This window comes from Poeciliopsis prolifica, unplaced genomic scaffold (assembly GCF_027474105.1).
Source record: "Poeciliopsis prolifica strain line A6 unplaced genomic scaffold, Auburn_PproV2 SCAFFOLD033, whole genome shotgun sequence".
NCBI lineage: Eukaryota > Metazoa > Chordata > Actinopteri > Cyprinodontiformes > Poeciliidae > Poeciliopsis > Poeciliopsis prolifica.
In genome coordinates, this window is record NW_026562408.1 from 5,104,065 (window position 1) to 5,120,577 (window position 16,513).

Consider the following 16,513-nt stretch of genomic DNA (forward strand, 5'->3'; position numbering starts at 1 on the left):
TGGAGTGCATTTGCATTCAGACCCCAAAAACCCAATGCAACAAATAATGAAGACACCTGAATAGAGCCACTAAGTGTCTGTAGTACAAACGCAGAATAACTATTAGGGTTGCAGTTAATCATATTAGTAATTGAGTACATACTGAATATTAATCAGCTAATTTGCTAAAAAAAAATATATATATATATATATATATATATATATATATATATATATATATATTTATTTATATATATATATATATATATATTTATATATATATATATATATTCTTGAGATTTTTCATTTAACAACTTAAGGTCATTTTGTACAATATTTGCATTGCATAAAAAATGCAAATAAATAATTGCATTTATTTTTAAATAAAATACATGACAAAAGTATTTCATTGATTTTGTCATTTAAACAATTTTAAATGATTTTAAAATGACCAAAAACTGAAATGCTTTTTAGCATCCGTTTAGTTTGTTTGACCATTTTTACCAAAAGATGCATTTGCAGTTAAAATACTTCTTTCATACATCAACATGTGAATGTTCTTTCAGCAAATACTGTGTTCTCTGAAGGCATAAGGCGTTGTCAAAAAATGGTAGAGAAGTAAAATTATCACGATGACCAAGGAACACACCAGACAGGCCAGGCAGAAAGTTGCAGAAAAGTTTAAAGCAGGGTTCGGTAATAAATGAAGATCCCGGGAGGACTGTTCAATAAATTATCTACTAATGGCAAAAGTGTGACACCAGTGCAAACTGACGAGGACCTGGATGTCAAAACTGTCAAGAGGTTGTTGGTAATTCTGAAGGAACCACAGACATCCACAGATCAGGTGGGAAAATCTGCAGACAAGAAATGTATGCAAAATGCTCTGCAGCAGAAAAATACAACTGTGCATGACCCTGACCTCACCATCTCCATCAGTGAAATGTGGCAGAGGCTATATTAACTCAAACAGATCATTTGAGTTGATGGGAAGATGGCTGGAGCTAAATGCAAAAACCAACTAATGAGAGACTACACAAGACTTGAAGGAGGGTCAAAGGTTCATATTCTCGGATCACAATGACCCTAAACATGAATGGGTATAGTTCAACTTCAGACCTAAATGAAAATGAGAATTTGCGGCAAGGCTTGAAATTCAATACGGGGAGGGATTCAAAGTCTAGATGTGAAAGTCTGTTGGGTGAAATACTTTCTAAGATTTTCAACCATGACTGCTTTGAAAAGTGGCTCTACAAATTATTGATTCAAAGGGGCTGAATCCAAAAAATAAACAAAAAATAACTTAAAAACTTGTATTACTTATGTGTTGGTCAAGGGCACAAATCCCACTGAAGTTTGAGGTTTTAACTTGGCAAAATGTGTAGGATTTCAAAAATTATAAAGAGTTTTGTAGAAGGGTATTTCTTTCTGGCTACATGTCTTGTCTTGAGCAGAGTCAGTGACAGAGTCTTAGAAAATCTGTAATTTGTGGACAGTTCTGATTGTGATTATCAGCGTGTGTGATTGTCAGTGTACATCAGCGTGACTCACCAGGCCCTGAGTCTGAAGGCTTCGGGTAAATCTGGGTTGACCATGATTGTAGAACTGAACAAAGCTGAGAGAGATATGCCCCGAAAATCAGACAAGCGAGCTCCTTTGATGGCAACAACAGGCTGTCCGGAGTCATCAAACTTCTCCGCCTGAAGAAAAAACAGAAATAGATGTCATAGACTGATATAGTGGAGAGAATGGGAAACAGAAAAAGAGAGAGGTCTTACATGCTAATCTCTGGCTCCAACTTTTAGCCACTGGAATATCAGCTAAAGTTTACTTTAATAATTAGGCGAACTACAAGTTAATTTTAAAGTCATTTCTGGAGTTTGGTAAAGAGGACGGATTAGCTTGGGCTGATCAAATGAGCTTGGAGAAGGATGGGGCCATTTTAGCCCCATGTGTCAAATCAGAGTGTCTGGTCCAACACAGCACTGAAGGTCACAAGAGTGATTTAAACGATCCAACAGCCCAGAAAAGCAAATCAAAGTGCTCTGTATGCAAGACCACCCACACATCACAGATGCATAAATGCATGGGCTCCTTCAAAAATCCAGTTAATTACAGTTGGCTCAATGTGTTTTTATGATGCATTATAAATCCAGTCATGAATGCATACAGGGAGGGAGATTATAGCTCTTACCTCTTCTCCCCACAGTGTGACTGTCACCACTTTGCCAGTGGTGTCTATTAGGCTGATGGCCCTCTTGGAGACTTCCCGGCTGGACTTAGTGGTGATACGGGATACATCCTCTGCACTGTTGCACACTCCAATTATATCTAAAGGCATACAATCAAATCTCTCCTGACATATAGCTTATGAAGACAGGAAAACAAACACTGTCCTGGTGGGAAGTTTACATACTTAATTAGCAGGAAAGCTGCAGTATGTAACTTTAAAAAACATAATTAAAAAAATTATTATCGAAGACGTCACTATATTGTAACATTATGAGAGACACATAATTTGTAAAAAAACAACAAAAAAAACAGCTTCTCTGTGTTTTCCCAGTGCTAACTAGAGACAACGAATCACAGCAAAGGGGAGGGTCTTAATGCTGCCAATCATGCGACGCTGTGGGGTCCAGAACAAAGCTTGTATATCAACATGGACTGAGAAAGGTATCAAAAATTTGAACTGCTCATAATACGACAAAAAAAATTAAGTTTGTAGATGTCATACTAAGAAAACCGACTCTAAAAACAGTGCCAGCTTCAAACAAGAAGATAGTAGCATTATGCTGAGGATCTGTTTTTGTGCAAATGATCTTGATTTATTGCACAAGGTCAATGGAACAATGAAGGAAAAGAGCTGACCTTAAAACTCTCAAATTTCAGCACAAATTAAAGAAAATCAGGGTGTTCATGCAGGACAACTATAAACAAATCAAACACATTCATCTTATTTTTGTTTAAAAATCAAAAAAGTTTAACCGAACAGTTTGAAAGAATCACAAACAAAAATTAATTCTGATGATCTGCACTGTATGTAAACTTCTGACCAGCACTCAACTAAAATAGGGGAAACAAAGGAAGGTTTCTGACCTTTCTATTTAGAGTTGCTGTAAATTGCCCCTGGGTTGTACACTCATGCAGAAAAGATCAAGCATCATTGAGTTTGCTGAGAACCCACTGAAACCATCAAATCTCAAGAGAATTGACATTAACATCGCAACAGGCCAGCTAACTCTTGCTCCTTACTCAGAAATCACAACAAATGAACGCATTTCTTATTCATGTTTCCTGTCACGTTCAAGGCTTTAACACTTCATTCAGGATTACACGACTGAAGAGCAAAGACTGCAGAAGACATGGCTCTACAATGCACAACAGTATCATTCAAATGAATTTGTGAAGAGCTCATCAAAAATCAAAGAGGAATCTCACAAGGTGGCTTAAAACAAAAGGAGATACATATTAATGTGCAGTTCCTATAAAAGTAGCCTTTTCTCAATGTTTTTATTTATTGATCTAAACCTTGATCAATCAAAAACATACTCCTCTAACGTTTTACTTTAAACATTCTTATTTTTAAAATTCCTTCCTTAATTTCGAGCAAAACTTTTTTTATAACTCTTATAATTAGCATAAATTAAATTGAATATTGCATTTCAATCTTTCTTCGACTTTTTCTGAAACACCAGACCTATGAATGTAGGACTATTGCTAGTCCTATATGCATAGGACTATCACATCTATCATACCATTTGTATGCAATATGATACAAACAAAAATCCAAAAGAAATAAAGCCCTTCGGTACAACGAGTGCTCAAAATCTCAACCAGCCTTACAGTTTTGTGATAGTCAACTGTCTGCCATGGCTGGTCCCCATACATTAAATAAGCGGGAAACATCCTAAAACCGGTTTTTCAAATCACCCTTTTCTTCATTCTGCTCTTTCTGTTAACCTTTATCTAAATTCTTGCCGACTCCTCCATCCATCGGGTTTGCTCTGTCAGTGTTCTCTCAGACTCGCTTAATTCCATTATGATTGAAACGATGTCATCCACCTATGAACTCCATTATCACAACAGGAACAGGCTGACAGTTCTCATTACTATGTTATAATCCCATATTTAACAAATGGATAGAGTGGGAAGGATCGGTGAGGGGAAGTAGGAGAGATGACAGATTAGGATGTGCAACTCTGGCCCTACATAACCAATGCAAACATGTTTCTTTACCTTAACGACTCAGTGAATCTCTAAGATGTGAACTGATATGATGTGATGGCTTACATTACTTTGCGTTTGCAATTTTGTGGTAATCTTGTTATTCTAGAAAGTGGCAAATTTTGCATGCAATTCTGTCAAACATGAATTAAAGGCAGCACATGGTGTTCTTGATTACCATTGTAACACATTTAATGATTGGTACTAATGTCAATATCGATTTAAAAGAACTTCATCTGTCATAGGCAGCAGAAGAAAAAATAAAAGTAATTTTTTCCCACTGAAAATAAAAATCTCGTGTTAAATATTGCTACTTTAGTCATTGCCATATGCAAAAGGCAGCATTGCAAGAAGTTCTTACACATCTGTAGAGAAATGATGCACATTTTATATTGATTTTTTTTTACTTCAGAGAAATATCAAACTTTGTTTAAATGGTGTGGGTTAAACATTCAGTCTTTCAAATGATCCAATGGGTGGGACCAAGAGAGATGATCTGTGTTACCTTGGAAAACGTGCATAAAATCTGATTGGTTATTTATTGTTCCATTAAAAATTAAACTCATGAAATAAGATTTTGTCAACGCAAATATTTTGTTAACTATAAATGGAATGGCAGAATAAACAAAATAGTGAAACAATAATTAGACGTAAAACTTGGAATGAAAGAAGAGAAATAAGAAAACTGAATTAACTTTACATTCATCCTTAATTTTTACATTGGAGCATTAAAGATCAGTAATAAGGTTACAATAGACGATAATCATCAAAATACTTTGAAAAAAACCTTTATAAAACACAATTGGCTTTTAACACTTAATATTAATATGGCTGCTTGATGTTGTATTTATTACAAATCAAGAGGAAATACTTTTTTAGGATGAATTTATAAACGTTGTTCCTTACCAACGATGGAGTCTTTGTCTCGGTTTTCCAGCTCTCCAATGGGCACAAAGTCACACTGCATTACTGGGACATCCGAACTGTCCGTACAGGGTATAACAGATGAATGAGCATGGAGGGTCATCTCGTAGTCGTTCTTCAGTGTCGAATACTGTTTGTTGGCGACCTTTAGAGTAGCCTTAGAGATGTAGTACACCTGGCGAAAAGAAATGGGTCAGCAAAATGCACCAACATTATAAAATTAGACTCAATTAAACACATTGAGGAAATGATGAACAGACTGACAGATCAACCCGCAAAGGAAATTTACTCTACAAAAACAGCCTCTGTTCAATCAAAACTTCCTCATAAGAATGGAAAACCCTTCAGGTCAAACTGAGGCTCAGTGTCCCCATCAGCCCCATCACTTCTCTAATTCACCAGAAAATAAGCAATAGTTGAGAGTGACTCTGCTTAACAGCATAATTTAAACTCAATCTGTTAGGCACTCTTCTTCATTTACACTCTCAAGGCTCCAATGTCCCACCTCTCTCTCTGCCTCTGGGTTTGTTTCTCTGAATCTTTCCTTTCCTTCGCTCCTTCCTGCCTTTCCTTCCGATTTCATTTAGCACACACAGAGGAGCAGGAAACTTCTATAAGCAGTATTATCACTGCGTCAAGCCTCTCACACACTCCAGCTTGGTCTGTCAATACTTGGAACATGGAGAACATAAAGGCCACTCATTTATTTGGAGGGTAGAGGGCACAAATTGGATCTAGGTCTAAGTTAAGGAATCACTGTTAGAGGCTGATGCCAGAGTCAATTCGACAATCAAAATATTGACCAGGGTTAATTGATGAATTTGGTGGTTAAATGCCATAAATTTTGCTGGCCGCCTTTCAGGTGATGGTAATCCCACACGTCTACACCAATGCAAACAGCATAAAGAACATTTCCAAGCGTCATGCTCGTGTGTTTTCTGGCCACTGGTGGTCAAAACTGGCAGTTTAAACTTTAAACTGCCAGTTTAAAGTTTAAACTGGCAGATGAGATAGAACATCAAAGGTACATTTAGTAACAAATGTACCTAACAAATGTAATTAAACATACATTGTTTAATTACACAGTTATATTATTTCAGTTATTCATTTAATCTAATTTTTGTAATTATTGCTTTCGTCTTAAAAAAAATTTAAAAAACTAAACACATTGGACCAACAAAAACAGATCACTATAAATTATCAATGACTGTGGAAACTTCACATAGAACTTTTATTTTGTGCCTCTTCAGTTTTCCTCCCGATTCTGGGACCATTATTTCCAATTAAAAAGCATGGATTTGTTGCTCAGAAGACCTCTAACAATTTTTTTAGTTCATGCTGTATTAATCTTTCCTCAAACCTTTTAATAGGCTTGGGTGCACACTTGTCACAGCAAGGTAAAGTTTTATAATACAACTTTTTGCTTTTGAATTCAATTTCATAAGTCAAATCCACCATGATAATAAAATTTTTTCCAAGATGCACTTGTAATACTATTAAAACATGTTTCCATGCCTTTAAAGAACAGCTAAGTATATTAAAAATATGTATGTTATCTTAAAACAGGCTATTAATACGAAACACCTCAAATGTTCTATATAATCTTCAAGTCATGTTGCAGCAGCCTGTAACCACAATGCAATGAAAGGTCACTACTTCCTACATGCTGGATTTTAATTGGTTATTTCAGTCACTCTAATGTAGCATAATGGCTGGTGATTTTTTTTTTAAATGGGCTACTGACAGATTCTACAAGTAGCTTTTAGTATAGAAAGATGATCAGTCTGAGTCTATCTGTAACACAAGGTGAAAGAGAAAAGTCAAACAAAGCTTAATGTGGAACTGAAGTTTCCTCTAAAGGTTGCCTTTACCGGTTTCTTATGAATGATAGAATAACCTTAAATGATTTTTTGACATAAATGTAGCCAGTTCAGAGGCCAACAACAGTTATGTAACAGAAACTAGCGGTAGAAAACATAAATTTTTTCTATAGGACAATAAATGCCAATATTTATTGTTGCAAGGTCATGAACCAACATCCTCTGGCTTAAGTTTCTGCAAACATTTTTTTATAGACCTCAGGGTCTATAAAAGCAAATGCTGTGGCAGTAAACAAAAATAGTTATTGTTTTGACTCCCCAACTATGCACTAGAAAAGAAGAGAAGCTTGTAGTGCAATGAGACTGTTTGTAGTTACAGGCACTTCTGTGACTGAGTTACTTTTGGGATGGCAGTTTTAGCTATTTAAAAAAATGATGCCATGTAGTGCTTTCTCCCTGTCCATCAAAATGACAAATAAGGTCATAAAAATTCAGAGATTTTTGGGAGGAGATCTCCTAGTACTCAGTCCCTCAGCAGTGGGGGTGTCTGAATGATCACAGACACACAGTTTGATAGTGTATGTTGTTGAGGTCAGCACTGATGCTGACATTCTCCGAGGGGAACTGCATTTGATGGATATCATCATTCGCGTATGTAGAGGGGGAAAAAAGCTGCCAAAAGCTGTGTCAAAAAAGGAAGACCTTACAGCACCCAAGAAAAGTTGAAAAGTTTGTTAATAATTCAGACCCAAATAGATACAGGGTCAACAAGAGACATTAGCTTGGTATGATTTGATTACATAAAACATTCCTGTAGATGTTCTGATAGATTTATCTTTCAGAAATAATTTTGCCCAAAAAATTGTTTAATGTATTCAGATATTGTTTTGACCAGTATAGTACTTCAACTTCTCATTGTTATTTAAAATGTAAAGGACAAAACACTGCAGGTTGAGTGGTATACTGGAGCAGATTGAAGTCAGCACAGCAACAGTCAGACAAGCCAACAACAGAACTGGCACAAAAATTTAATTGCTGTGAACTGGAGGGCCAATCTGAAATGGAAAATAAAATTAGCATAAATCAGTCAAAAGCAGAGTAGTTTGCCCTTTTGCACATTGACGTGCAAGGTGAAATGCACAGTATCTCCAAATATAAATGACTTTCAATTTATATTCCAGCTGCTGATGGTAGGAAGTAGAACTAATTTATCTACTTTTTACCACAATTTAATTACACAATTTATCTATTTGTAATTGTCACAATATCTTTGTGTCCATTGTGAAAATCTCAAAGGACGATATGAACATAATATTGTGGAAGTCATTATATTTTCAAGGACATGCAGTGATGCTCTGAATACAAATAGTTGTATAATATTATAAAATCAAACAATCTAAAGGTAAAAAATGGAATGAGGGGCAGATAAGGTTTTCCATTACAATTCACACACACAAAATGTTTAGATTCACAAAACATGGAGGAGAAATTGATGATGGGTTTAACAATAATAGATATTGTCGGTATTAACCAGAATTTCTGCTTTTCCCTTAATATAAAAATGTGACTCATTAGTCCAGATGACTGATACAGATACGGTTTAAAAAGCATTTTTGGTAACATTTTTGCTCATGCCAGGTCTTTCAAAGTAGATAGACAAATTAAAATGAAAATTCAAAATCATTAGCTATCTGTCTTTTAACAAGCAAGAAGTTTTAAATGAAAACACAAATCAAATCAGACCCAAACTGTCAGTCTTTTATCCAATTTTAAACATGAAAAACATGCAATAACCTTCTTAGTTTTCAAAATAAAAATCCAATAATCCAGTGGAAATGATCTACTGGATCATTGTCAGATGATATAGCTGCTCAGGTAAAATGGGAGCTTTACTATTGCTTAAAAATGGTAAACAATTTGTATGCAAAGGTTAAATCTATTTACGGAAATCTAATTTAAAATCCCATTACGGAAATTTAAACTGTTGCATTTTGCAAGTATTACACATTCAGAAATCTTAGACAGAAACAATCTTAGTCCAAATTATTTAACAAAATAAATTACAGAAGAGAAAATATATTACCATTGAAGCTTGTTGACTTTTTATATTTAAAAGGGCCTCTTGAAAATGTACTGAAGCTGTAAAAATACCTGAAATATTGAGTGAATCCAAAGTGACAGGGTTTTTATTGTCTGTTCCAGAAACAGGTGTTACAAGTCATTTAAATCACAGCAGTGCATTGCAGCACAGCTATGCCAATCCTCTCATCTGCATTCTTTGCCACCACACTACCCACTGTGCATCCTTACAAACTGAAACAGCAAGACTAGCAGTCATTTCAAAAAAAAAAAAAGCCATTTCTATTGAAGGTTTTCTTATATGGCAGTCAGTAAGTTACCTTATATTACCTAAAACCTTATTCCATAAATAGATTTAAAATGGCAGTGATTTATTGATGACAAAGATTTTAATCAATCTATGAACAAATAACTATGTGGATGTGGAATTATGAGTTTGAATAGTTCTGGCAACTCATGAGCCAGTAAGGAGCAAAACACTCAAAATATAATATTTTTACGTAACAAAAAGGATTCATATGAATGTCCTCACCTTGCCTTGCTCCAACAGAGTGAAATATTTGTCCACTTCATTGTTGAAGGCTGTGATCCTGATTTCACCCTGTTGACAAGCAAGGCATATTGCACGGATAAGGCAAAAACACCACCATGTGTGACATGCACAATGCAAACAAATGTTAGCACATCTCTACTCACACTCTCATCCACGACCTCAAAGGAGAAGAGCTTGCCCTCTCCTCTGGAGTTACTCCAGTTACGGATATTGGATTTGTTTGTGACCCTGGCTCTGATAGTCCACCTAGACACAAAAGGTACAAAAGCTGATCAGTTTGTAGGCAGCAGATCCTAATAGAGGGAAAGGTGTGGGCAGTTTTTGTTGAAGAACTTCCTCATATGGGATCAAAAATGGATGCTTAAGCTCCATAAAGTAACTTTCGAAACATATCTACGGTTACTTACTATCACCTAACCACTACAACATTTTGTAACATTACCATTCTTAAACAATAAAAAAAGAATTGTAACATCCTCTCGTAATATTTTATAAGATTTGACCATTTCTGTTTGCACAATTTCTCAGACCGTCCTGTGTGTTTTATAAGTTAGCCTGGTTCAGCACACTTGACTAAAATGAATGATTCATTATAAAGCTCTACGGAACTTGATGTTATATTCAACAGTTAATTTGGTAATTTATTCAGCTGTAGAAGGCCAAAAGCCTGTCTAAACATGAGAGACACTGGTTCTTAAAGTTTGAGTCTGCAATCCCTGCCCACGATGATCCAGAGTCTCGTCAAATGTGTTCTATAATCTTTAGATCTGGTGAGATGACTATGGAAGGACGTTAATTTTGTGTCACTGTCCTGCTGAACTGATGCAGACAAAGGGAGTCTGATATAAGTGTACTTCATTTTAGTTTATGGCTCCAATGGTGATTATTACACGTCACTGTAATAGTTTGTGAAAGTTTCACAGATTATAAAAACTAGATTTGCAGGAATTGATAATATGCAATAACATTTTGTATGTTAGGTATTCCACAAGTGAATTCCAGGCCCTGCATATCCTTAGTTAAACAATTCAAAGAAACTGGAAATGAAAGCTTTTAAAGTTTCAAGGAAGAAAAATTTACTTTCTCCTGAAAGTTCAAACTTGGTGTTATACATCTACCAACAACTGAATGCATTTATAAATATATACATTTACAAAATATAGTTCTTATTCTTATTTTAAAAAGTCTGCAAAACTACACTTTTTTCAGCTTTCTGATCTCTGTGCTAAAACAGTAGAAGATATGCACGATGTAACTTATGCGAATAAACCCCTAATTAATTATGAGGATGATCCAGAGAGAGCAGAATCTGGAGAGGCTGCCACACCCAGATTTATGACAGCCAGAAGTAGATGGCCAAAAGAAATATAACTGTAATATATCCAACACAGGCAAAAATGTTTAACTTTTTTTCCACTTAAGCCTTCCTGCATGAAGCACAACTGCTGACATCATCCGTTTCACTCACCATGGGTCCTTCTCAACATCAAAGCAAGAACAGTCATCAGTTTATTACTACACCTACAGGCACATCATCTTGTAGCTTGCAATTTCACACACATTTATGTTATCAGAGCACAAACATGGAGAGTTAAAAAGATACCTTTGCTCTAATCTGGACAACTGTTCTGAAACAGTTGTCTAGATTAGACAACTGTCTGGCTCTAAATGCCAAAGAAAAATGTTGAATAAAATGATTTGAAAAAGAAGTGAAATTGAACACCGAGGAGAAAATGTAAGAGTGAAGGAAAAGGGACACAGACAAGGTTGGCCAAATCCCCAAAGGGCCAAATAACAGAATCAAAACCTCAGCAGCAGCCTATAAAGACCCAGCAGTACCTGCCTTTAAAAAAAGAATCCATTTCTGAGGCGAGATCAGTCATTTTATTTCATTTCCATGCAAATGGATTGAAATACATGCACACGCTCAAGTCCACACAGCCACTCACATTTGTACAAAAATAATAATAAAAAAATGCTTACACATGCATGCACTGACACGTTTTCAAAAATGCCCTACAGTGTTTCGGAGAAATGGCAGCAAAAATAAACCAGCCACAAAATCAGAGAAAATAGATTGGAACGACAAATGAATACAGTTTGACATGATAATAGGAGGAAGTACATGTAAGTGTATATTTCAAATGTGTCATACAGAGTTTAAACAACAAACAAATAAATGGAAAACAAATCGAAGTGGCAGGTAGACTTACTTGCTGATGTACGGGTTGAGAGTAGCGATAGGCATCACTTTTGGGGCAGAACCTGGTGAACTGGTGGCCGCCTTCATGGGTGACCCTTTCATAGGAGAGGTCATCATTGGTGAACTCTTCATGGGTGACCCTTTCATAGGAGAGGTCATCATGGGTGAGGCTTTCATGGGTGACGTCTTCATTGGCGACCCTTTCATAGGAAAGGTCTTCATTGGTGAAGCCTTCACAGGAGCTTTTCCAGAAAATCCTTTTCCCCATCCTTAGGAGGTAAAAAAAAACAAAAAAAAAAAAACACAACAATCAGTGGAAAACGAAGCCAGACGAGCATTTGATTTGAAATGTGAATTTAATTAAAATAAGTTCAATTTATATTAGCTGTCTGAATAATGTAGGCCTACACATATTCATCTGCAAAATTATTAAAACCAGGACTACATCCTCATAAACTAAACGCTGACATTCCTCACACATGCAGTCAGGTTGAAGATAAAAATTATTTCTATGCTTCTAGTTTAGAAAAGGTAATTTAATAGCTACATTTTAGCTGAACCCAAAATCGGAGAAACTGAAAAAGACAAAAACATACAAAAGCACAATGTAAAGTGAATTGAATATAATGTGTGTGCTACAGTAAACCAATTTCAAGTTGGAGCCCTTTCACCAAGCTGAAAAAATGAAACAGGCCCACAGTATAACAGAACCTCCAGTAAATTCCAAATGGTTATGATGGTAGGACAGAAAAGGTTTATTTATTGCATGCTTCCAAAATAATCACCCTAAGTGTAAAGAGATTCTAATGGTTTTTGATGGATGTCAGACTTTGCTATAGTTTTCAGAGGAATTTTTACCTCCTTTACTTCTCTGTATGGATAGTGAGATAAGCATGGGTCATTTCTATGTCCAGGCTCTTTCTATGTCCAGTTATAAAGTTTTGTCTCAACTACTTTTCTTTTCAGTGAGACTTGATTTTTTAAATTGTAGGTGATTGTACAGTAAGGAGTTCTCTTTTGTGCGTGTATGACACTTTGCATCAGCTGTAATAGTTTTAAAGTGCTTTTATAAATAAATGTGGAATGGAATGTTCCATCCTAGATGACAATTATCAAGGAAAAATGTTTGTCTAATATATGTTCCATCACATTTACACCCCACAAAATCAGAAACCAGTGAAATACCAATTAAAAGTTGATAGGCACTTTGGTAGACTATACAGGTGACATACATTTTTAAAAATGTTTTCAGTGATGCATCATTTTTGGGTTAGGGTTATTTTTGGTGCAAATAAGTGTGATACCACTGAGCTTGTTAGAAAAAAAATCTTCTATTTCCATACTTTAAAAATCCAGTTTTATTGATTCCATAAATTAAGAGTTTTCAAAATAAGATTACTCCACAGCAATACACCCGTTTACTAGAGGTGCCAGTAAATGTACAGGGCAACTATTAGGAAGCTTATGTTAATTAGCCAAATTAATATATGAATTATATTAGAGATTATTAAGTACCCAAGTAAAATCCTTAAATAAAAAATATAATAATAATTCTCAGTTCCAGTTGAAATGTTTGTTATATGAGAGCTTGACAAAATGCCAGAGAAAGTGGAATCCTTCCAACAGATCTCTCTGTAAATCCACTTAGTGCCCTGCTATTATCAGTTTATGCAAATTAATATAATAAGTTGTTTTCTCTGGGAAAAACAGCCAATCAATTAATATTTAAGAAATTGATTACTTAAAAGCCCAAAAAAGATAATAGCAATACTGAAATTCTTTAACATTGAATATATGTATATTGAACAACTCAAGAAAGAAAAAGCAACAAAGGAGTATTCTATATCATAAATAAATTGTGAAATTAGTGCTACATTGAAACAACATGCGGCTTTAGCTCAGACCAGCCACTTAATTATTAATACTTGAACTGAATCACCTTATCTGTCCCAATTTGTTCAGCCATAATGTAAATAAACCATGAAAGGGTAAAGATGACATTAGTTTCAAGAACTGCTGAGCTCTTTCTTCTGTTCCTTTGAACAGATGAAATGCCAGAAGACAGTTTGGTCCATCCCACAATCTCATATGGTGCCATCTCACCTCCTACAACAAAGCATCAGCCCAATCAAAATGATTCAAACCCAACAGTTAGCTGTTGTCAGCATTCTTTTGATGCAATGCTTTGGTTTTGTTGGCATTTGAGATGTTCCATAACAGCATTCTGGTGAATGGACTGTTTGGGATAAAACAAAAGCAGATCCCACTGCCCTGGTTTAAGCTGCTGCTCTCAACATATGAAATATTTACCCTGAAATATAGGTGTGTGCTTCTGGATGTGTGTTGAGTAAATAGCAAGAGTGATATCACGCATTAAACATCAATATTTTAACAAATTCTACTCAGATAGAGTGTTTGAGAGGAAGTTCAGAAGAGAAGGCAAGATTGTGACCAAAACATGGAAGTAACATGTGTGTATTGAGAGAATACATTAAAAAACTGAGGCATGGCAAGCTAAGTATAGAGTGCCTTTACAGTACCATTTACAATATGTAAGGCAGACTTGAAATAAACATTGTATTTATCGGTCTATTAATTATTAACTTAATAATTACATTATTACATTTTCTGAAAAACTGAATACAGTAATCATGAAAATTGCAAGCTACAAATGCTTGAATTTAATTACCATTTGTAATTAAGAATTTGTCATGATTTTTCAGTTTAACCACATGATCTTTTACAAGGAACAGTCGCTGTCAGACATGTGAGAGAAAAAAAACATTTGAAGACAAAGAGAATAGTTAGTGATGAATATTCAGTAACTTTTCTTTTCCTGACCTAGTCCAGACCTCTTTTTAAAATTTAAATAAAATGTGCTAAGCCATTTGAAAGGCGGCCTATTTGAAGCAAAAGCTACGGTTGAATATTTAAATGGAGGCACAGATGTGTTTGTAACGACCGTTTCATGACCTTTGACTTAACAGTCACTGCCAGTAAAAGTCATTGTTGAATATTGATATCATGGCTCATGATTTGACAAAACACAAAGGCATTTCAAATAAATTAGTATTCATGAACTTTAAAGTACACAAAAAGAAAAATTTATTCAGCAGGGAAGCTGTGGAGACTTTAAAACCAGGTGGTATAATATCTTCGCAACAGATTCAAACTAATGAATGATCTAAAGGGTTAAAACAGACAAATTTCATCTATGAAATTGATTTATTAAAATAAAGATTTCCAAGCAAAAAAATGAACTATATGCTCATTAAGTTTTGCAGTTTGTTACTCCTTCCTGCACAAAATATTATATTTTCCAGAGATTCTGCTCATTGAGAGGTACCAAATCCAAAAAGCTGATATTAGCCTAGTTAATAGATCAGCTCAGATAACTAGCCTGCAGTCGACATGTCTTTTGTACCTTGTCAAGTGAAGTTTTAAAACACTGCTATGTCAAACTCCAGAAAGGGAGTTGCTGGTTTGGATTCCAAAATGTTAATACATTTTCTTATATGTACTATACTACATGTAGTATATACCTAATAACCCTCTTTAAACATGGCATGTATAAACCCAACATAAATGCTGATGTTGATGAATAGAAGATAGAAGTGTGGAGCTAAGATGACATATTCCCCCTTTCCTTTAAAGAAAAAAACAAATCTTCTGTTAGGATAATTTCTATTATGCTATTCATCAATAGCTGGTCACAGTAGCTTTCAGTTAATTTCTGAATTCATAATCCCCTCACTCGGGGAAGCTGAGATGTGCATTTCATATGACTGCGCTCTTTGCCTTAGACTGTAAGCTTAATTATTTACTTACACATGACAAACACCTAATTACTGCAGTGTTTTAAAGAGGAAACTTCTGACATTTGTCTTAGACATTCTGGCTTGAAAGAACTCGGGTACCAGAAAAAAAAAAAAAAGTGAAAGGCAAGAAGTCAAGTTCACTACATGTGACTCAGAGCATTGGTTCATTCAAAGCTTCCGGTCAAACTGCAATAGTTGATGTCTTTAGATTTCCCAAAGCTCATTGAAATACTTGAATTGTGATATTAAATAATGTTTTTTATTGACTCTGAAAATGTAATTTAGAAAATAAGGGAAAATAATAAAGCTGAGGTCACATCCACAAAGAGAAAATGCTGTCTTCACATAAATCTTGTTATTCTGTTCTGGTTATAAAGACCAGTGCAGACAATGTTGTCAGCCCAACAGGTAAACATAGCAGCAGGTTCTCTTGAACTGTTGGGATCTCTGAGGTAACACTGATCAAAGGATGCGCCATAACAAGGAAAGGCTAACCCTTATCTTTGCTGAGTCAAATTAGACACGTCTGTCCCTCTTCCCCTCCGTCTGTGCTTTGCTACAGGGGAATCCAGTCCTTAACACAACATACAGGAAGCCATGAACTGAAGAAGCCATCAGCCCACACACTCTCCCTCAGTCACAACACACACGTAGACAACCGCCTACACAAACACACAATGTATCAGGAACTCATTATAACCACCCACCCACCTACACCTTCTATTGAGGAGGACTACTGGGTATGTTCCTGCCTCATAACTAAAGCAATGTAAATGCTGAGAGCAGCAGGAGTTGAAAAACTACTGGTTTCTAGCTAAGCTAATAAGAAAGGATCTGATCCCAAATGGTATACATTAGGTATGATTCAGAGCAACATCCACAGTAGAAAGAAATTAGCCATCATTCAGGCATG

General features: G+C 35.4%; 1 protein-coding gene across 1 annotated transcript in view; it reads right to left on the minus strand.

The window, feature by feature from the left end:
• LOC129373623 (replication protein A 70 kDa DNA-binding subunit-like) overlaps positions 1-16,513 on the minus strand; it is a 38,408-nt gene that overhangs the window by 18,779 nt on the left and 3,116 nt on the right. The window contains exons 7-12 of the mRNA XM_055051651.1: positions 11,793-12,051; positions 9,723-9,825; positions 9,559-9,627; positions 5,110-5,302; positions 2,174-2,310; positions 1,531-1,679 (exon numbers count right to left, since the gene is read on the minus strand). Coding sequence (XP_054907626.1) covers positions 1,531-1,679; positions 2,174-2,310; positions 5,110-5,302; positions 9,559-9,627; positions 9,723-9,825; positions 11,793-12,051 — 910 coding nt within the window. The remainder of the gene's footprint in view (positions 1-1,530; positions 1,680-2,173; positions 2,311-5,109; positions 5,303-9,558; positions 9,628-9,722; positions 9,826-11,792; positions 12,052-16,513) is intronic.